Genomic DNA, 21,187 nt, shown 5'->3' with positions numbered 1-21,187 from the left:
GAAAAGAATTACACTAGTGTAAGGATCACTCAGATAAAGAAAGAACTGTGGTGTGAGACGATTGGTGTGAGACGATTACTGCGCTAAAAATGCTCACTGTTCGTATCTGTCAGAGGGTGAAAAACACTTTGCAAAATCAAGGTTGACCAAATTGGCCTTTGTTTTCCTCATTAACACAAGAAGAGGGGTCTAGTCTTCTTCGATAATCTATTACGAATGCGAGGGGTTTCCCCCCTTTCCTTGTCTTTTTGACCCTTTGAACATAACCCACTCAGTTCGCCGGTTCCTAAAGCACCTCCCACATAGCGGCTTGCGGAGAGCTCTGGGAAGCCCTGGCTGAGACACTTATTGGAACTTTGTTCCCCATATAGGCAATTTAGGAGCGTCTCGGTTTCCTCGGGCGACTCCAGGGCCCCCCTGGCTCTTCTCAGGCTGCCAGCAGGAGTCAAGGGCGGTGCGGTGCTCAGAGGCGGTCCGGGGGGCGCTGACCATGGTCCTGGCCTCGGAGCTCGGGACGCGAGCGCAGGAGGTGCCGGCTGCGGCTGCAGGGAGCCGCCGTCGGAACCCTGGCGCCTACCGACCACCCGGGAGCCGCGGGCCTTCACGCAAAGCCTCCACCCCACGCTCCGAACCGCCTCAAAAAAGGGTGGGGCACCCAGCCGCAGCTGCAATCGGAAGCCGCCCGGGAGGATTTCAGAAGAATGGAACCGCGGCCAACCCTTCCCAGGCGACCACCCTCCGCCCCAGCCCGGGATCAGCCCATCCCCTCTGCCCACCCCCCACCTCCCAAGCTCAGGGAGACGCGGGCAGCCTTTGTGGGCGCACGGCCGCCCACCGCCCAGCCCCAGCCTCGCCGCACCCTGCGCGGAGAGGGGCGGGGGGGGTGCGCGTGCAGATGCGGGAGGCGAGGTCCAGGGCGGGGCATGAAGGCGGGCGCGCCGGGCTCAGGGGCGAGGGAGGGGCGATCCCCGCGCCCCGTCCTCCGTCTCCACCCCTCACCCCCACACCGACCTGGTCGTAGATGTTCTGCAGGGCTTCCTTGCCTGAGGCCCTCCGGATCTCCACCTTCCGGCCCGATTCAACAGATGGCTCCCCGCCGGCGCGCCGGCCCTGCCGCGAGTACGGCGGCTGCGGGTCCGGGCCCAAGTGGGCGACGTCCCGCTGCTGAGCTACCACCTGCCCCGAGCCCCGGCCCACCGACAGCGAGTCGAAGTCGATGGTCTTGTTCTCCGAGGACCCTTCCACCGGGCAGAACATGCCACAGAATTTCTGCCGGGGCTTGGGGCTGCCGGAGCCCAGGTTTTTAAAAAAGGCAGGGACCTCTTCGTCCTCTGCCGCCTTCCCGGATTGCTTTCTCTCGGCCATGGCTCGGGGGCTCGGGGAGGGTCCTCGCTGTCCGTCCGTCCGTCTGCCAGTCCCTAAGTCTCCCTCGGGGTGTGCACAAGCCCCCTAGCTGCTGCCGCGGCTGCCGCTCGCCGCCCACCGCAAGGTGCACAGAAAGGAAGGAAGGCTGGCGAGCCGGCGACCCACCCTCCCAGTCCCTCCCCCTGACCCCGCTTCTCCCCTCCCTGCCCACGCCCCCCGCGGCCACCGCGCGAGCTCTGGCGAGCGGCAAAGTTGGATCTGGGAGGGCGGCCGCTGCGGCTGCGGGAGCGGAGAGGCTGCCAGTTCCCGGCAGCGCTGGGAGGAGGGAGGCGCGGGCGGGGCGCGGGCGGGGCGCGGCGCCGGGGAGGGGAGCGGCGCGCAGGGGAGGGCAGGAGGGGAGGGAAGAAGAGAGAGAGAGGAGGGCGGCACCGCCCCTAGCCCAGAGCTCCGGAAGTGAAGCGGCCAGACCACCGGATAATGGATGCGGAGCGGAGGGCTCGCTGACCGCTCTCCGCGCCTCGGTAAGTATCCGGCAGGGCACGCGGGGTGAGGACCCGAGGGCGCAGCCCCCGGCCCCTGTGCCCCTCTCCCCCACCTGCCCGGCCCAGGCACCTCTACCTGTAGCGAGGCGGAGTTCGGCCAGGGTCGGTGGCTCACTCTGGCTAGGGCTCCCGCCCCGTTACCCTGGGTGTGAGCTGGTGGATGGGAAAAGGGGACCAGCCGGGCGCCAGGCTACTCCAGGTGTGGGAAGGGGGGTGGCACTGAAGATGAACAAGGGGTGGCACAGGACGGGGGCAGCCGAGACACTGGACCCCCAAGCTTCAGTTTGCCCACTAGCCTTGGCAGGCTGCAGGGAGCAGAAAGACTAAAACCCTAAGGTTCCCGCTTCGTGCATCCACTTTGGTGTGGTTGAGGTGGTGGGTGGCGGGTGATGGATGAGGGGGACAAAACATGGCGGAAGAAATGCAGAGTGGCGCAGCAGATGGGAGACGAGTATAGAGAGAGACGCAGGTCTGCGGTCTATAAGGGTGTAGCAAAGAGTGCGGTGCGGAATTCCAGCCCAGTGCCACGTCTTAGAGAGGGGGTGCAGACCCTCTCTATTGCCCAAGGGCGCCTTGGACCGTTTCTGCGCCACTGCGGCAAAAAGGACGCAGGAACGTGTCGCGATTTGGTTTCTTCTGCTTCCCCCACCAAAAATAATAATAATAAAAAGTGGGTGGGGGGCGAAACAAATTGAAACCCCCTCCCCAAATCTCCAGCTGTTCCCGGCGCCCCAGTGCCCCGCCTGGTTCCCCCGCCCTTGTTGCGCACTGCGCCACAGCCGAGGCGTTTCCCAGGTTACCAGATGCCACGTGTTTGGGAGTGAGCGCGGGTGCTCATCTGGTGCGGAGTAGGAGGTAAGTTGTAAGTACCGTGAATTGTGTGGGGCCAAGCGGAGGAAAGGTACGTAGGAACTTGGTGTGCGTGTGCAGGTGTGGAGCTACTGCCACCGGGGTGGTAAGTATCCGAGGGGTGGGGGGGAAATTGGATTTGCTGCGTAACACGGTCAGTGCGGGTCCTTCATTGCTTATTTCCATCTCCACGTCCTTTCTGCGTATCAGTCCTTGTCTCTGCCGGATGACAGCGCCTCCTCTCTTTCCACAGTGGCAAGATCCTGCGGAAATGGTGCCCCTCCTTTGGCGGCCCGGGAGGGAGGTCTGGGCGTGCTCAGTAACCAGGGTGGGTTTGGGCTGAGAGGCCGTTTCCCGCAAGGCCACTGCGCAGGGCCTTGTGACCAGAAATTCTGTCCCATTGTCACCCCAGGAGTAAATGCGGTTACCAACCACCCCCACTGTCCAATTGTGAGGGATAGTTTGGTGAATAGAGTTACATCTAGTGGACCACCAGTTGCAGTTTGAAGATCAGCCCACCATGATGGTAGAAAGTCGTCTCCGGATGAGAAAGGGAGACTGAGGAAGAAGAATATAGGAGTGGAGAGGCTGAGAGAACCCGAGGGGCCAGATGTGCTTTGCATTTGAATAAAGCATTTGAAAAAAAAAAAAAAAAAGCGATTCCAACTGAATTACATCATTTCCCACTCACAGCCCCCTGTAAGATTCATGCTTATCAGCACTGCTTTCCAGGTTGGGAAACAGATTTAGAGAGCTTGGTCCAAGGTTGGGTATTTACTTAAATGATGCAACAATTCCAGTGGGGGTCTTCCACTTCAAAGTCTGGCTTCTTTTCCAGTTTGTCCTGTGACCCCCTTTATGTGAGAAAATACAAAGTTCTTCTATTTCTACCATATCCAGATATTTCCATCTGTGGCCCTATTGTATATGAAGGGTATTTCTTGCCATGTTTTTATGAGAAAGTCACACTACAGGTCACATTAGGAGGAAGAGGCATCGGAAGACAGCCTAACTTCATGAAGCGTGGCAGTCATTCTATAGACCATAGAGATGCTTCTCTCTGGGCAGTGTCTTTTTACATTCTGTGTTTCCTCTAAATATCCCAGTGGGGAGGAAGGTTGCCCCCAGTTGTGCTTTTGTTTTTGTTTTCAGACAGAGTCTCACACTGTGACCCAGGCTGGAATTCGGTGGTGCAAAACGCAGCTTACTGTAGCCTTGACTGGCTGGGCTCAAGCAATCATCCCTCCTCAGCCTCCCAAGTACTTGGGACTACACACCAGTGTCACATGCCCAGCTAATTTTTTTATTTTTACTATTTGTAGAGACAGGGTCCTACTATGTTGTCCAGGCTGGTCTCAAACTCCTGGGCTCAAGTGATCCTCCCACCTTGGTCTCCCAAAGTGCTGTGTTCACAGATGTTAGCCACTGCACCTGGCCCTCCCCCCACCAGCCTTCATATTTCAGAAAGGAAAAGTCAGGCATAGAGAAGTCAGAAGTCTCAGGTCCCTAGGGCTCCTGGGCACAGGGGTGAAGTAGCATTTTGCCCTCCTGGCTCTCTGGAACCCCAAGTGTCTTCAGCACCTCCCTAAAGACTCTAGAGATGTGCGCACAGCAGAAGCAGCTGCTGATAGAGGTACAGGACAGCCTTGTGGCATATGGCCCCCATTCGAATTGATGAAGATGTTTAGGCAAAGAGGGAGATGGCTGCAGCCCCCAACACACACTATGCAGTGGTAACTGGAAGGTATTAGGAACTCTGTTTTCTTTTTTGAGACAGAATCTCACTCTGTCACTCAGGTTAGAGTGCAGTGGTACAATCTCAGCTCATTGCAACTTCCGCCTTCCAGGTTCAAGCAATTCTCCTGCCTCCCAAGTAGCTGGGATTACAGGCATGTGCCACCACATCGGGCTAATTTTTGTATTTTTAGTAGAGATGGGTTTTTGCCATGTTGGCCAGGCTGGTCTTGAATTTCTGACCTCAGGTGATCCACCCACCTTGGCCTCCCAAAGTGCTGGGATTACAGGTGTGAGTCCCCATGCCCAGCCACCTGTAACTTTTTTACATTCTCTAATCTCCACAGGCTATCCAGAACAAACTCCTTGATAGGTGAGCTTCCTCCTTTTTTCTCAAATGATGGGTTAAAGTTCAAATGCTAGGAGAGGCTGGGCATTGTGTTCCATGCGTGTAGCTCAGTACTGTGGGTGGCTGTAGCAGGAGGATCGCTTGAGCCCAGGAGTTCGAGACCAGGCTGAACAACATAGGGAGACTCTGTCTCCACAAAAAATTAAAATACTAGCCAAGAATGGTGGCATGTGCCTTTGGTCCTAGATACTTAGGAGGCTGAGGTTGGAGGATTGCTTGAGCCCAGGAGAGGTTAAGGCTACAGTGAGCCATGCATTCCAGCCTAGGCAGCAGAGTGAGACCCTGTCTCAAAAAACAAAAACAGAAAGAAATGCTAGGAGAAAGTGTTGTGCTAGCAGCTTACTGTCTTAGTCTATTTTGTGTTACTGTAAAGGAATACCTGAGGCTGGGTAATTTATAAAGAAAAGAGGTTTATTTGGCTCACAGTTCTGCAGGCTGTACAAGAAGTATGGTGCTGGCATATGCATCTGGTGACCCCTCAGGAAGCTTCCAATCATAGCAGAAGGCAAAAGTGGAGCAGATGTGGCAAGAGAGGGAGCAAGAGTGAAGGGCAGGAGGTGCCAGTCTCTTTTTAACAATCAGATTTGGAGGAAACTAATATAGCAAGAACCCACTCATTACCCCAAGGATGGCACCAAGCCATTCATAAAGGGTCCACTCCCTTGACCCAAACACATCGCACCAGGCCCCACCTCCAACACTGGGGATCACATTTCAGCATGAGATTTGGAGGGGACAAACATTCAAACTATTTTACTTACCATTCATAGCAAAAGCAAAACCCAAATGTGTGTTTGCAAAGCCTTCCAGACACAACAAAAGAGAATTAATTCATAATTCCAAATTTAACTTAGTCTGACATGAGATTTTTTTTCCTGAATTGTTATACCTAGATTAAACTATTTTTAAATGTTTGAGTGATTTCTAATTAGTTTTGTTACACAAAGAAGTAAAGCAACTTAATATTGAGTAGCATTGTGAAGGATTGTCATATTTTTGAATAAGTGCATTAACGGTCTTCCTATTGAATATTAATGAAGCATAAATACTATTCTTTATGTGTAACAGGGCAGCTTGGCTTGGCTGAAGCTAAGACAGACACATCATTGTGTGGAGGTGGGTGACGTCTTCTTGTGGTAGAAGGTGCATAAATAAGCTCCTCAACTCTTGCAGAACACTCGGGAACACAAAAACAGGTATTTAGCCACATCTCCTGATTTCATCTTTCACATGGCAAAGACCTTGAATCCTGTCCTTAATGGGGTTCAGACATTAATTAATAGGTCTGATAAGGTTATAGTGGGGACACCAAATTTCACTGGAGTCCTTGAGAGGAAAAGAGTCACAGTAAGCAAAGAAGGGGTGTGACAGAGTGGGGCAGATGCAAGCACACTGTGAAACAGAACCCTCATCTTCCCCCAGTTCCATTCCAACCTAGAGCACGGATGCTTCCTGGGAAAGAGAGTGCTGTGCGGTAAAACTGAACCTTGTTTCACTAGGAATCCAAGGCGCCCTACTGGGAGACTTCTCTCCAAGAGTTCTGGGTGCCATAGTGGAAGGCATTTTCCCACCCACTGGAGAGAGGCGAAACATCAGAGATCAGGAGGCTGTGGAAAAAGCAGCTGTCCCAGGTGCCTCAACTGTCAGAGAAGCGTCGGTGCCACGTGGCTGCCAGCATCTTTGAGAAGATCATCTGCAGACTTCAGGGCTGCAGGCAGAGGTGTGGTTAGAACTGACTTAGAACTCAGGTCTAAAGACCACAAGAAGTCCTGAGTTCTTGCCACTGGGTAGGGCAGGGTTATTTGTCCAGAAAACTTTGTGACTATCTTGGAGTGACCTAACCTGGGACCCATTCACTGGTGGGTTCTAAGGTTAGAAGCTCATCCAGGATACTTTCAATACTAAGTCAGTGCATAGCAACCACTAATAGGTTGGTACCCATAGAGTCGGAGTGGGTCAGTTCTTGGGAAGATGGCACTGGCACTCTTAGAGGACTGGTGCAGGCTGATGAGTGTGGATGAGCAGAAGTCACTAATGGTTACTGGGATACCAGCGGAGTATGAGGAGGCTGAGATTAAGGAGGTCCTTCAGGAGACTTTAAAGTCTCTGGGCAGGTATAGATTGCTTGGCAAGATATTCCGGAAGCAGGAGAATACCAATGCTGTCTTGCTAGAGCTTCTGGAAGATACTGATGTCTCAGCTATCCCCAGTGAGGTCCAGGGAAAGGGGGGTGTCTGGAAGGTGATCTTTAAGACTCCCAATCAGGACACGGAGTTTCTGGAAAGGCTGAACCTCTTTCTAGAACAAGAGGGGCAGACCATCTCGGGTATGTTTCGAGCCCTGGAGCATGGGGGCGTGTCTCCAGCCACCGTGCCCTGCATCTCACCAGAATTACTGGCCCATCTGTTGGGACAGGCAATGGCACACGCGCCTGTGCCCCTGCTACCCATGAGATACCGGAAACTGCGAGTGTTCTCGGGAAGTGCCGAGCCAGCCCCGGAGGAAGAGCCTTTTGAGGTCTGGTTGGAACAGGCCACGGAGATAGTCAAAGAGTGGCGGGTAACAGAGGCAGAAAAGAAGAGGTGGCTGGCGGAGAGCCTGCGGGGCCCTGCCCTGGACCTCATGCACGTGGTTCAGGCAGACAACCCGTCCATCAATGTGGAACAGTGTTTGGAGGCCTTTAAGCAGGTGTTTGGGAGCCTGGAGAGCCGCAGGACCTCCCAGGTGAGGTACCTGAAGACCTATCAGGAGGAGGGAGAGAAGGTGTCGGCCTATGTGTTACGGTTAGAAACCCTGCTCTGGAGAGCCGTGGAGAAACGCGCCATCCCGCGGCGCATCGCGGACCAGGTCCGCCTGGAGCAGGTCCTGGCCGGGGCCACTCTTAACCATACGCTGTGGTGCCGGCTCCGGGAGATGAAGGATCAGGGCCCGATCCCCAGCTTCCTTGAGCTAATGAAGGTAATACGGGAAGAGGAGGAGGAAGAGGCCTCCTTTCAGAATGAGAATATCGAAGAGCCAGAGTTAGGAGATGGCTATGGCCGCTGGGATCATGAGGGGGAGGACTGAAAACCACCTGAGTGCAGGACCCACAGCCAGTGGGCCTAGGGACATGCGCCTTGCTAGGCTAAGACCTTGAAAGAATTTTTTTCTTTAATGTATGGGACTGAAATCAAGGCATGAAACCCAATTATTGACCTTCCTTCCTTCCTTCCTTTTTTCCTTCCTTCCTTTTTTCTTTCCTTCCTTCATTCCTTCCTTCCTTTTTTTCTTTCTTCCCTTCCTTCTCTCCTTTCTTCCTTTGTATTTTTCTTTTTCCTTTCTTCTTTCTTTCTTGGGTCTCACTCTCATCACCCAGGCTGGAGTGCAGACGCACAACAATCTCGGCTCCCTGCAGCCTTGACTTCCCAGGCTCAGGCTCAGGTGTTCCTCACACCTTAGCCTCTCAAGTACCTGGGACTACAGGCATGCACCACCACGCCTAGCTTTTTTTTTTTTTTTTTTTTTCTGTATTTTTAGTAGAGACAGGGTTTTACTATGTTGCTCAGGCTGGTCTGGAACACCTAGGCTCAAGCGATATGCCCAACTCAGCCTCCCAAAGTGCTAGGATTACAAGCATGAGCCACCATGCCCAGCCCTTGATTTTTGTTTTTTAAAAAAATATATCTACGAGTTTCTCAGACTCTATGTAGATTATTAATGAACAAGAGATTAGACTCCAAATATTAGATAGTAAATCTGAAGGAATCTGAAACACTTGTACTTCCAATTTTCTTTAAGTAATCCCAAGTAGGCTAGAGTTGGCCCGTACCCTAGAAGAAAGAGTTGGCAGTAAAAAAAAAAAAAAAAAGCTTTTGTAATTATGTTTGAAAAATAAAGCTATTTGACTTATCAGCTATTTTCCTTTCTCAAATCAGCAAATTCTTTCTGAGTACAGAAATTCTCTCTCTGTACAAGGAGTTACAAGACTACAGCTCTAACCTGCAGTTGAGCAGTTATAAACCTACAAAATGTGCCCTGCCCTCAGAGAGGTTCCAGTCTACATGAGGAGGTGGTCTAGACAGGTAAAAGGCTAACTAACCCTTTGTGTAAATAACCCCAGTAAAAGTGTCATCACTCAATAAATAGGATCATCTCCGCCCGCAGATTTTGTTGTGGTGGTGGTTGTTGTTTTAACCTGGGAAGCATTCCTGCCTTTCTGCCAGGTGTCAGTTAGATGGTCCCAGAACTATGTGCTGTGCCAGGCCTTGAAGACACAGATGACTGAACCTAAGCTCTGCTTTCAAGAAGTCCCCAGCCTTGGAAAAATACAAAATAAGTTTTGTATTTTTAGTAGAAACGGGGTTTCACCATGTTGGCCAGGCTGGTCTTGAACTCCTGACCTCAAGTGATCCTCTCACCTCAGCCTCCCAAAATGCTGGGATTACAGGCATGAGAAACCGCACCCAGCCTAAACTCTTTGACTCTCTAGTAAATAACAGCTAGATTAAAATGGGCTGATAACCAAATTTTAGCACATTAGCATTCACCACCAGGCTTGCTTTTGTTTCCAGATTGGCTCATTTTGTGTAGACCTTGGAGCAAAGCTTCCTTTATGGTATCTGTGTACGTATCCGAACTTCTTTTAACTGTTCATAGATTTAAAAGTAGTAGCACCACGTGGGTGTTTAGATCAGACCTGTGTATGTCATGTATCATGTAAGTGTGTGAGTGCAGTGCAGAGGAGCACCATTTAGTTATACGTGCTAGGGAAAGCTCCAACACAATTGATGTATAGTCTCATGGTAGATTTGTGCATACTGTAAGTAAATTGCTTAGCTTATCTAGACATCAGTTTCCACCTCTGAAAAACAAGAAGATGAGAGTACACAGTTGTTATGAGGATCAGATGACTTAATGCTTTTTAAGCACTTTGCATGACATCTGGAACGCAGAAAGCCCTCAATACATTGAGACCGTTAACATTTTTGTGATGTTCCTGCCTGCTCAATGCATGCCGTCTTTATTGTTCTGACAGTTGCGTGATAACAAGTTAATATGCTTCCAGTTGACTCCCAGGCTACCTTGGTGTTAGAAACCATTTCCGTTCTTATTGTAAACCTGAGTGCTTGTTGTTTTTTATATTTGTGATGACTCTTCCAGCAGCTGTTGACAATTGTTAGAGGTTTGACTTTTAAATAGTCACTTATTTTTTCTGATTGTGGTTTGGTTTAACTAAAGAATAACCTGGGATTGTAAGAAAAGCATTTTTTAAAAGGTATCATTTGTGATCAATTATCTTTCTAAATTGTAGTTTTAATACTGTTTGACCAAAGTGATACGATTATTACCATGACACTCTAATTTCATGTGTTTTTGTATTTGTGAGAGTGATCTCATTGTCATTTCTTGATAGCATACAAAGTAAAATGTTATAAATGTGAAGTTATAAAATAAATATATGCTAATAGAATCCTGAGTTTTTTCTGATTTGTAAATCGTGGCCTGTGTAAACTACTGCTTAAAGAAGGAGCTCCATCACTGAAAATTTTTGAGAGATAAGTTGAAAAATCCAGCTAAAGCCAAAAGGTCTTGAACTCCCCTAGGCAAGAAAACCTGAAAGCAAAAAAATGATTGAATAAGAATACTTGAACTGTGTCTCCGGAGACAAGAGAGAGCTTGGTCCCCATCATCGATTTCTCTTTGAAAATATATAGAAACAGCAGATGGAGGCCAGTTGTCTCAGAGACCGCCAACTCATTTGCTTAGGAAAATAACTACAGATAAATTCCCAGGCTCTGTTCCGCTTAGGGTGAATGACCCTGAAGGTAGAATATTGCTTTTCTAGGCTGAAATCCTCCCCTTTTTTCCCTTTTTTTTTTTTTTTTTTTTTTGAGACAACGTGTCACCCAGGCTGGAGTGCAGTTACACGATCTTGGCTCACTGCAACCTGCCTACCAAATTTAGGTGATTCTTATGCCCCAGCCTCCCGGGTGGCTGGGATTACAGGGGTGCGCCACCACAGCCCAACTAATTTTTTGTATTTTTAGTAGACACAGGGTTTCACTGTGTTGATCAGGCTGGTCTTGAACTCCTGGCCTTAGGTAATCCACCTGCCTTGGCCTCCCAAAGTGCTGGGATTACAGATGTGACCCACCGCACCTGGCCTGAAGTCACCTTTTATTCGATGGATGTGTATGAGGGGGAATTCCTCTTGCCTTTGGCCTTCTTGAAGTTGCTTCTCCTCTTTTTTTCTAAAGTCCAATGAGGGAGCATTTTTCACTGGGCCATAGGCACTGCAGAACAGTCCATTGAAGAGGAATATCCCAAGGGGGCCCAACGCCATCTCCCACTCACCCAAGCAAACTCTCCAAGGGGTGGTGTCACCTTATACTTCACACTTCTCCAGTCCTGACTCTCAAACAGGCTCCAAGATTCTCGAATCACTGCTGAGGATAACCTTCCACCAGGGCTGTCTGGTGAAGATTGGGGCCATCAGCCTTCTGCCTCTCCAGGCCCTGGGTGTCACCTGCCATGCACCTTCACCAGCCATCCCCACCAGGCCACCCCTCCTCTTGTGTTCTGCTGCCCATCCTAAATGCAAGATTTAGCTCAGCAGCTCTCAGCTTTGCTCTCCTTTCCCTGCTATGCCATGCTTCCAGCCTACTTTCTGGACATTCCACGGCATCTCTACAAACCAGCCTGGATCATCAGAGTCCTTACTGAATACCTTGTCACCATCTTCCTGCATTGAACTCTAGTCCTCCTCCAAGTCCTCTGTGGCCTGTGCAGTCCCTGGAGGGGAAGCAGCTCAGGAGAGGCTGGAAGGTGGTGGTAGCATTCCACCTAGCTCACTCTCATCCCATCCCACTTGCAAATACATGTGTTCCTTCCTGGCACAAGCTCACCCCCTCTGTCCCACCACCTGCTGTGGAGTAGCCCTGACAGCCTGGATGATGGCAATGACAAAACAACCCAAGGCAGGGAGGAGTCCCTTTAGGGTTCAATGTGGCCGGGTATTATCTAAAGCAACAAAGACAAGGAAAGAAATACAATGACCATGGGATGTGTCCAAGGAAGCCCTAGAGAAGTGGAATAGCAAAGAGGGTTGGAAGCCAGCGTTTTGAAGGAGCGGAGCCTGAGATGAAATGTAGAAGCTAAGTAAGAAGACCTGAGACAAGCATTGTCAAACGCGCTGCAGGCTTGATTTACGTTAGCCACCAGCAGAATCTTTGAATGATCTGAAGGTCCAAGATCAGGGCAGATATCTCGCTTATTCCCGCTCTGTCAGGGTGAGCCAGAAATTCCTTTAGTTTGCCCAAGGAAGACTTACACTCATGGAGAAGCTTTTTTGGAGAGAAAGATGGTGCCCATAAGTAGGCCTCTCAGAAGCTAGCCTTTCCAGGCTGGGTGCGGTGGCTCACGGCTATAATCCCAGCAATTTGGGAGGCTGAGGCAGGGGGATCATTTGAGCCAGGAGTTCAAGACCAGCCTGGGTAACTTAGCAAGACCCCATCTCTACAAAATATTTTTTTTAAATAGATTAGTCATACATGATGGCACAGGCCTGTGGTCCCAGCTATTCAGGAGGCTGAAGCAGGAGGATCACTTGAGCCCAGAAGGTCAAGGCTGCAGTGAGCCATGATCACACCACTGGACTCCAGCCTGGGTGACAGAGTGAGACCCTGCCTCAAAAAAAAAAAAAAAAAAAAAAAAAAAAAAAAAAAAAAAAAAAAAAAAGAAAAAGAAAAAGATAAAAGGAAGGAGGGAGGGAAGGAGGGAGGGAGGAATGAAGGAAGGAGCTAGCTTTCCCACCATGGAAGGAAGGAAGGTAGGGAGCGAAGGAGAGAGGGAGGGAGGGAGGGAGAGAGGGAGGGAGAGAGGGACTAGCCCTCCCACCATACCAGACCAGGGAGCTGTTCTGGTCCTGACCTGTGTGATACAAGTCCTTTGCTGTATCCAAATGTTCATTGACCTTACAGATGGGCACTTTCTTAAAAATTACAGCAACTCCAGAAGTGTATGTCAAAATCAATTTTATCATAAGGAAAAAAGGTGTAAGATTTCAGTCTCACTTTCAGGATAGCAGCTGGAGCTGTCCATTAATAGTCTGGACTGCTTTAAGCAGCAGAAGCAGCAGCTGAGGCTTTTTCCCAGTCTGCCCTCCTTCTCCTTGAAAGGAAAATTTGCCAAAGGGGAAGAGTTACCGGACTATGCAGGGTGCTGGGGCTGGATGCCACTTCAAGTAGTTCCACAGCAAGAAAGGGCAGGAAGGGGTCCCCGTCCCATCCCGCCAGACCTCCCTGCTCTACAGTGGCCTGAAAGTCCCACTGAAGGCTTTTCCTGGCTTCTTGGCACAACAGCTTTCCCAACGAACACAATGAACTAAAATAAAAGCTTTCTCGAACTAACAAGCAGTTGTCACAAAAGTAAACTTTATATTGTAAGTGAACATAAGCAAGCCACTGGAAACCAGGCTGGTGAGTATGGGAGGCTGGTTCTGCTGAGTAGCGGTGACATCGCACTGCCTGGCAACATCCCATACAAAGGTGTCGGCTTCCAATCACATTTGCGGAGCTTAGCGATCCTGCTCACTATGCCAAGTACAGTACTGGTTAATGGACGTTTTTTATGTTCAAAATAAAAATCTTCTGTATAAGCCTAAGGCAACTGTAAATGTCTAGAGCTAAGTGTGCTGCCCTCTTGGAAATAACATCTGTCAATCCAGAAGGACAAGGCCATTTCCAAGTTCAAGGTGATTTATGGGTCTAAAGCTAAGGCAGAAATTCTTAAGATTCACAAGCCCTGTCACCAGCCTGAGTTCAGCCTACAAGTGGTAATGCGGGATGAGAAAGAAAGCTGTATGAGTCTCACAGACCATGCTCAATACCTTGTATGGGCTTTCGTAAATTACTAAAGGGGCTGCTTGGCAGCCCCATGGAATCCCTAGGTCATATTTTCCTACCGGGACCACTAGATTTATCAGTAGCCACTTATGAGCTATTCCTCCTTGACCTGGCTTGCCCACAAGTTCTCTGATGCTTCAGGATTCATTACGACATGGTCTGAAATGCATTCCTCCCACAGCCAGAGTATATTTTGGCTCAACTTAGGACTCCATCAAAACTTTAGTGCAGGAATAAGGCTGGGCACGTCTACTTCCTCTATTACCAGGGTGGGGATATAGTATTTTACAGGAGTGGGCAGGCTATACCCAAACTGGGCATCTACTTAGGAGGTGATCAGGGCACTCAGACACAGGGATAGGGATGGTAATTAATATGGATGAAGGAATAAGAAGAGAGGCAGAGGAGATCATACCTAACAGCTTCCCCCTACAAGCACTGTGGGCATTTCCACCCTACATCAGAAATAAAAGATCAAGCCACAAAAATTAAAACTTAGGGCCTGGCATGGTGGCTCACGCTTGTAATCCTAACACTTTGGCAGGCCGAGGTGGGTGGATCACTTGAGTCTAGGAATTCTAGACAAGCCTGGCCAACATGGTGAAACCTTGTCTCTACTAAAAAAATACTAAAATTAGCTGGGCCTGGTGGCACACCTGTAATCCCAGCTACTCAGGAGAATGAGGGAGGCTGAGCATGAGAATCCAGGAGCCAGAGGATGCAAGAGCTGAGATTGTACTGCTGCACTCCAGCCTAGGCAGCAAAGTGAGACTCTGTCTCAAAAATAAATAAACAGATAAAATTAAAATTGGAAGTGAAATAAGACATAAGGATGAGAACAGACAACTCGAAGCAGAATAAATATGAAGAAAATCACCTAGAAGCATAGCATAGTCCAACTGCTATAAACCAAAGATAAGGAGAAAATTTGTTTAACTCTTATTTGAGGTTCAGGAGAACATGTTCTGGCTTGAATACGGGTAAATTGTGTGTCACAGGAGTTTGCTACACAGATTATTCTGTCATCCAGGTAATAAGCATAGTGCCGAATAGGTAGTTTTTCAGTCCTGTCCCTCCTCCCACCCTTAAGTAGGCCCCAGAGTCTGTTGTTCCCTTCTTGTGTACTCAATGTTTAGCTCCCACTTAGAAGTAAGGACAAGGAGTATTTGGTTTTCTGTTAATGCATTAGTTCCCTTAGGGTCATGGCCTCCAGCTCCATTATTTTTGCTGCAAAGAACATGATCTTGTGCTTTTTCATGGCTGCATAGTCTTCTGTGGTGTATATCTGTCACATTTTCTTTACCCAGTGTACCACTCATGGGCACTTAGGTTAATTCTATAACTTTGCTATTGTGAATAGTGCTGTAAATAGTGCTGTGCATGTGTCTTTGTGATAGAATTATTTATATTCTTTGGGGTATATACCCAATCATAGGATTGCTGGGTTGAATGATACTTTTGTTTAAGTTCGTTGAGAAATCACCACACTGCTTTCCATAATGATTGAACCATTTTATACTCCTACCAACAGTATGTAAGTATTCCCTTTTCTCTGCAACCTTGCCAGCATCTTTAAAAAAAATATAATAGCCATTCCGACTGGTATTTCAAAAATAGGCTGGGCATGGTGGCACACACCTGTAATAATAGCCATTCTGACTGGTATACAAAAAGTAGCTGGCCATGGTGGCACACGCCTGTAATTACATTTAAGTCTTTAATTCGTTTTGAGTTGGTTTTTGCATATGGTGTAAGGAAGGGGTCCAGCTCCAGTCTTCTGCATATGATTAGCCAGTTATCCCAGCACCATTTATTGAACAAGGGGTCTTTTCTCCATTGCTTGTTTTTGTTGACTTTGTCGAAGATTGGATGGTTGTATGTGTGTGACTTTATTTCTGAGCTCTCTATTCTGTTCCATTGGTCTGTGTGTCTTTGTATCAGTACCATACTGTTTTGGTTACTGTAGCCCCATAGTATAGTTTAAAGTTGGGGAATGTGATGTCTCCAGCTTTGTTCTTTTTGCTTAGGATGGCCTTGGCTAACCAAGCCCTGTTTTGATTCCATGTGATTTTTAAAATACTTTTTTTTCTAATTCTGTGAGGAAAGTCATTGTTAGTTTGATAGGGATAGCACTGAATCTGTAAATTGCTTTGTGCAGTATGGCCATTTTCACGATATTGATTCTTTCTACCTATGAGTATGGAATAGTTTTCCATTTGTTAGTATCATCTCTGATTTCTTTGGGGAGTGTTTTGTAATTCTTGTAGTAGAGATCTTTCACCTCCATGGTTAGCTGTATTCTTAGGTGTTACACTATTTTTGTGGAAGAGAAAATCTTGAAAGCAGCCAGCGGAAAATGACATATTACATACTAAGGAATAACAATAGGAATTAGTGCTCAGATCGCATGAGAAAATATGGAAACCAAAAGACAGGTCAATAACATCTTCATGCCACTGGATAAGTAGGGATTATTCGTTCAGCCAAGGTTTAGTAAAAATGTGCCTTTAAAATTACCTGAACCTGGAATATGTGGAAGTAGTTGGTAGGTAGAAGGGGAGAGTGAGCTGGAGCAATTGGGGAGAAACATCTAACTGCTGACTGAATTTCTTGAATGGTGATTGAAGTATTTAGGTTTCTGTCTTATTCTGTAGTCAATTTTAATAACTCAGATTTTCTAATTTTTTTCATTTTATCTAAGATTTCAAACGTATAGGAAAAAATTTGTCAGTGTTCACTTCAGATGTTTTAAATTATTAATACTTCTCTAGTTATGGCTCCATTGTCATTCCTAATATTATTTGCATTTTATTCTCTTTCTTTCTTTCTGGGTTAATATATCCAGAAGTTGGCTATTTTATTTATTTATTTTTTCAGAGAATCAGCTTTTAGGTTTTTTAATCATCTGCATCATTATTTCATTAATTTCTGTTCTTATTTTTATTTCTTTCTCTCACCATGTTTAGAATTAATATGCCATTTCATTGATAGCTTCTTGAAGATAGTTCCTTGTTTCCTGTGTTTCATGATTTTTAAATAAATGTATTTAAGCATAGAAATGTACGTATGTCCAAGTACTATGTTTATTACATCCCACAATTTGATATGTAATATTTTAAATATTTTTATTATGATTTTTTCTTCAAACTGTGAGCTAATTTGGGGGGGAATAAAGCAGTTAAAATAAGTACTGTGTTTTAAGATATTTCAAAGGAATTGCATTGTGATAAGAGAACACAGTAATTTTCTGAAATGTGTTGATGCTTCATTTGTTGTATAACATCTGACCAAGTTTATAAATGCCCCATGTACTGTTGAGAAGAGTCTATATTCTCTATATATTGGTTGTAGGGTTCCAAATTGTTAATTTATTGTTCAACTCCTGTATATTTTTTCACTATTTTACCCATCACTTTCTAATTCGGCTATATTAAAATTCCTTCCCATAACTGTCAATTAATCCTTATAATTGGGTTTTTTCCCTAACTCAAGGCAGAAGCATCGATTGAGCCTAGGGGTTCCAGACCAACCTGAGCAACATGGCAAAACCCCATCTCTACAAAAAATACAAAAGTTAACCGGGCATGGTGCTGTGCACCTGTAGCCCCAGCTACTTGGGTGGCTAAGGCAAGAGGATTGCTTAAAAGCCCAGAAGGGTGAGGTTACAGGGAGCCAAGATTGCACCACTGCACTCCAACCACAGGACAGAGCAGAACGCTGTCTCCCACCCACACCCCCCTCCCACAAAAAAAGAATTTTCTCATTTAGGTATATGAGTATATGAGGAATATCGGTATTTAGTTTTCTTTTTTTGTAACATCATTGTCCGGTCTTGGAATGAGAGTAATATTGACCTCACAACATAAAGGCAAGTATTCCCTCCTGTTCATTTTTCTGGAAGTGGTTGGTTATTATTTCTGTCTTAAATGTTTCCTAGAATTCACCAGTTAAGCCTTTTAGGAGCCAGTTCTGTTTGTGAAAAAAGTTTTAACTACAAATTCAATTTCTTTAATAGATATAGTACTACATTGATTATCAATACCTTCTTGAGTAAGTTTGGGGGCTTCAAGGGTTTTTTTTTCCCCTTAATCGAAGTTGCCTACTTTATTGGCACAATGTTTTTGGTAATTTCCTTTATTGTTCTTTTAACATCTGTAAGATCTGTGGCATCACCTTCCCCGTTCCTCTGTCTCTCCTTGCTAATTTGTATCTTCTCTCTCTTCCTGACCAGAGGCTTATCAATTTTATCAGTCTGCTCAAAAAAATCTTTAATTTTGCCATTTTTTTGTTTCCCCTTTTATTAACTTCTGTTCTAATCTTTCTCACTTTTTCTTTCTTTTCTGCTTGAGTTTTATTTGCTTTTCTTTTTTCAGTTTCTTGAGACAGAAAGATCATTGAGACTTGCTTTCTTTTATAATACAGGTGTTTAGTGCTATAAAATTTCATCTCAGTATTGCTTTAGCTGCATCTCATAAATTTTGATGTGTTATTTTTTATTTTCATTCAGTTCAAAATCTTCCTAGTTTCCTTTCTGATTTTTTTTTTCTTTGATTCATGGGATATTTAGAAGTGTGCTATTTCATTTCCAAATATTATGGGTGTTTCTAGATATTTTCTGGTTTGGATTTACAAATGAATTCCTTTATAATAAAAGGACTTTATGTGATTAAAACAGTTTCAGATTTATTAAGATTAGTTTTATGTCACACAACACGTGAATGTTCCACGTGCCCCTGAAAAGAATGTGAATTCTGCACTTTGAGTGTTCTATAGATGTCAATTAAAGTAAGTTAGTTGATAGTGTTCAAGACATCTCTAGCTTTGCTGAATTTCACTCTATCTTTCTATTAATTTTCAGAGAATTTTAAAAATATTTTACTGAAATTGTACATTTATCTATTTCTCCTTACACTTCTATCAGTTTTGGTTCCACGTTTTAAAGCTTTGTTATTAGATTCATGCACATATAGGATTGTCTTGACTAATTGCTTGATCATTATAAAATTATCATCTTTATTTCTGGAATTATTCTTTCCTGTGAAATCTACTTTGCTCCGGTTTTCCTCTGATAAGTGCTAACATAGTACATCTTTCTCCATCGTTTCACTTTTAACCTATTGCATCTTTTTATTTAATGTATGTTACTAATTAGTAGACAGCATATAGTTGGATCTTACCTAATCTAGCAATCTTTACCTTTTGATTGAAGTGTTTAGACATTTAATGTGATTATCACATTTAATGTAATTATTGATATTGCTATTTGTGTTTATCCCATGTGCTTTCTGTTTCCCTTTTGCTCTTTTTCTTCCTTCTTTGTGGGTTTTTTTATAATTCTATTTTAGCTCCTTTGTTGGCTTATTATGTATAACTATGGTTGCATTATTTTAATAATTGCTTTAGGGTCAACAGCATCCATCTTTAACTTACTACCCTCTACCTTCAAATATTATATTATTTCACATATAACTAAAGTATCTTGTGATAACCATGGGCTTCCGTTTCTTCCCTCCTAGGTTTTTTGCTATTGTGGTCATATGTTTTACTTCTACATATGTTCTAAGTTCAAAATATGTTGGTTTTTGTTGTTGCTGTTTAAACAGTCAGTTATTGGTGCTATAACAGAATACCTTAAATTCAAAATAAAAAAAAATTAAACAATCAATTATTGGCCGTGCCTGGTGGCTCATGCCTGTAATCCCAAGAGCCGAGGTGAGACGCTCCCTTGAGACCAGGAGTTCAAGACCAACCTGGGCAATACAGGGAGACCCCATCTCTAAAAATAAGGCTGCATAAAGTTATGCCACACATCACTGTTGCTCTCATTTTTTAAATTAATCATTCCTTATCTTTTTGGTTTATTTCTATTGGTATGTCTGAGGTTCATTAATATTTTATTTTACAACGTCTAATCTGCTATTCCTCTCATTCAGTTTTCATCCTGACCTTATAGTTTTCTATTTCCAGAAATTTCATTTGGGTCTTTTTTTTTTTTACTGCTTTCATGTCTCTACTTGGTTAATCGTTTTTCTAGTCTCTTAAACATATAGAATATAATACATTGCTCTTTCCTATGGCTTCTTAATCATATGGAATACAGTCATAATAATTGTCTTGATGACCTCTTCCACTAATTCTGCCTTCTGAGTTGTTCTTGGCTCAGTTTCCATTTCTTTTTCTCCTCATTACGGGTGATATTTTTCTATTTCTGTGCATGTTTGGTGGTTTTTACCAGACATTGTGAATTTTGCCTGCTAGATTTTTAAAATCTCGTAAATATTCTTGAGTTTTGCTCTGTAATGCGGGTAAGTTCCTTGACAACAACTTTGTTCTGATTTTTGCTCGTAAGCATTGTTAGACGCCGCAAAAATAGAAGTTAATCTAGGCCAAATTTTGCACCAATACTGACTCACAATCTTTGAGTACTCTACCCAACGTCTTGTGAATTATGAGGCTTTCCACTCTGGCTGGTGGGAACAGGCCACTATTCCAAGCTTCCTGGATCTTGCCTGGAATAAATTCATTAATTTATTCAGAAACATTTATTAAGCACCTTTATGTTAACAGCACCAAGGACTGTTCCCTCTCATCCTTGTAAGTGGCTCTTTTCCCAGGATTAGGTACCTTCTTCCACGCAGGAGTCAATCAGGAGTTGGCTGAATACCTGAAGAGACCTTCTGCAGATCTCCAGAATTCTCTCAGTAAAACCTCTCTCATCTCCTGTACTCTGCCTGTGAAACTCACGCCACCTTGTGAACTCTGGCTGTCTTGAGCTCCTTCTATTCCCAGCCACATCTCCTTAACTCAGGGAGTCCTCTGAGTTCTACTGGGGTTCCCTTTGTCTTCACTGCAGTCTGGAAATTCTCCCTAGGCAGTAAGGTGGAGCAATCAGAGGGTCATTTGAATTGTTTTCTTTTTTTTTTTTTTTTTTTTTTCCCCATTTATTTATTTTATTGCATTTTAGGTTTTGGGGTACATGTGAAGAACATGCAAAATTGTTGCATAGGAACACATGTGGCAGTGTGATTCGCTGTCTTCCTCCCCATCACCTACATCTGGCATTTCTCCCCTTGCTATCTCTCCCCAGCTCCCCACCCCCCACCGTCCCTCCCCTATTTCCCCCCAACTGACCCCAGTGTGTAGTGCTCCCCTCCCTGTGTCCATGTGTTCTCATTGTTCAACACCCGCCTATGAGTGAGAACATGCGGTGTTTGATCTTCTGCTCTTCTGTCAGTTTGCTGAGAATGATGGTTGAATTGTTTTCTATTCTCAGAGATCACGGGCCTTTGTTGCTTCATATTCAATATCTTTTTTTTTTTTTTTTTTTTTTTTTTTTTGAGACGGAGTCTTGCTCTTGATGACCAGGCTGAAGTGCAGTGGCACAATCTTGACTGACCACAACCTCC

At 45.6% G+C, this 21,187-nt stretch overlaps 2 protein-coding genes across 4 annotated transcripts in view; one reads left to right on the top strand and one right to left on the bottom strand.

The window, feature by feature from the left end:
• DPYSL2 (dihydropyrimidinase like 2) overlaps nucleotides 1-1,660 on the bottom strand; it is a 136,187-nt gene extending 134,527 nt beyond the window's left edge. Inside the window, exon 1 of the mRNA XM_032288577.1 lies at nucleotides 1,012-1,660. Coding sequence (XP_032144468.1) covers nucleotides 1,012-1,365 — 354 coding nt within the window. The 5' untranslated portion in view covers nucleotides 1,366-1,660. The remainder of the gene's footprint in view (nucleotides 1-1,011) is intronic.
• PNMA2 (PNMA family member 2) lies at nucleotides 1,619-8,254 on the top strand. 3 transcript variants are annotated; one of them, XM_032288584.1, is made up of 4 exons: nucleotides 1,732-1,886; nucleotides 2,625-2,762; nucleotides 5,968-6,095; nucleotides 6,399-8,182. In XM_032288584.1, exon 4 carries the CDS (start codon nucleotides 6,871-6,873, stop codon nucleotides 7,963-7,965), a length of 1,095 nt encoding a protein of 364 aa, XP_032144475.1. In that variant the 5' UTR covers nucleotides 1,732-1,886; nucleotides 2,625-2,762; nucleotides 5,968-6,095; nucleotides 6,399-6,870; the 3' UTR covers nucleotides 7,966-8,182. The 3 variants fall into 3 exon arrangements, with proteins under 3 accessions (XP_032144473.1, XP_032144475.1, XP_032144474.1); XM_032288583.1 differs by having other exon boundaries at nucleotides 2,625-2,808; XM_032288582.1 differs by lacking the exon at nucleotides 2,625-2,762 and having other exon boundaries at nucleotides 1,619-1,886; nucleotides 6,399-8,254.
• Nucleotides 8,255-21,187: the final 12,933 nt, after the last annotated feature.

This window comes from Sapajus apella, unplaced genomic scaffold (genome assembly GCF_009761245.1).
Source record: "Sapajus apella isolate SASKATOON/1434 unplaced genomic scaffold, GSC_monkey_1.0 scaffold21, whole genome shotgun sequence".
NCBI classification, from domain to species: domain Eukaryota; kingdom Metazoa; phylum Chordata; class Mammalia; order Primates; family Cebidae; genus Sapajus; species Sapajus apella.
This window is presented reverse-complemented; position numbering and strand designations above follow the sequence as displayed.

Coding starts and splice junctions, on each gene's coding strand:
- PNMA2 (XM_032288582.1), top strand. CDS start 6,871: ATGGCACTGGCACTCTTAGAGGACTGGTGCAGGCTGATGAGTGTGGAT.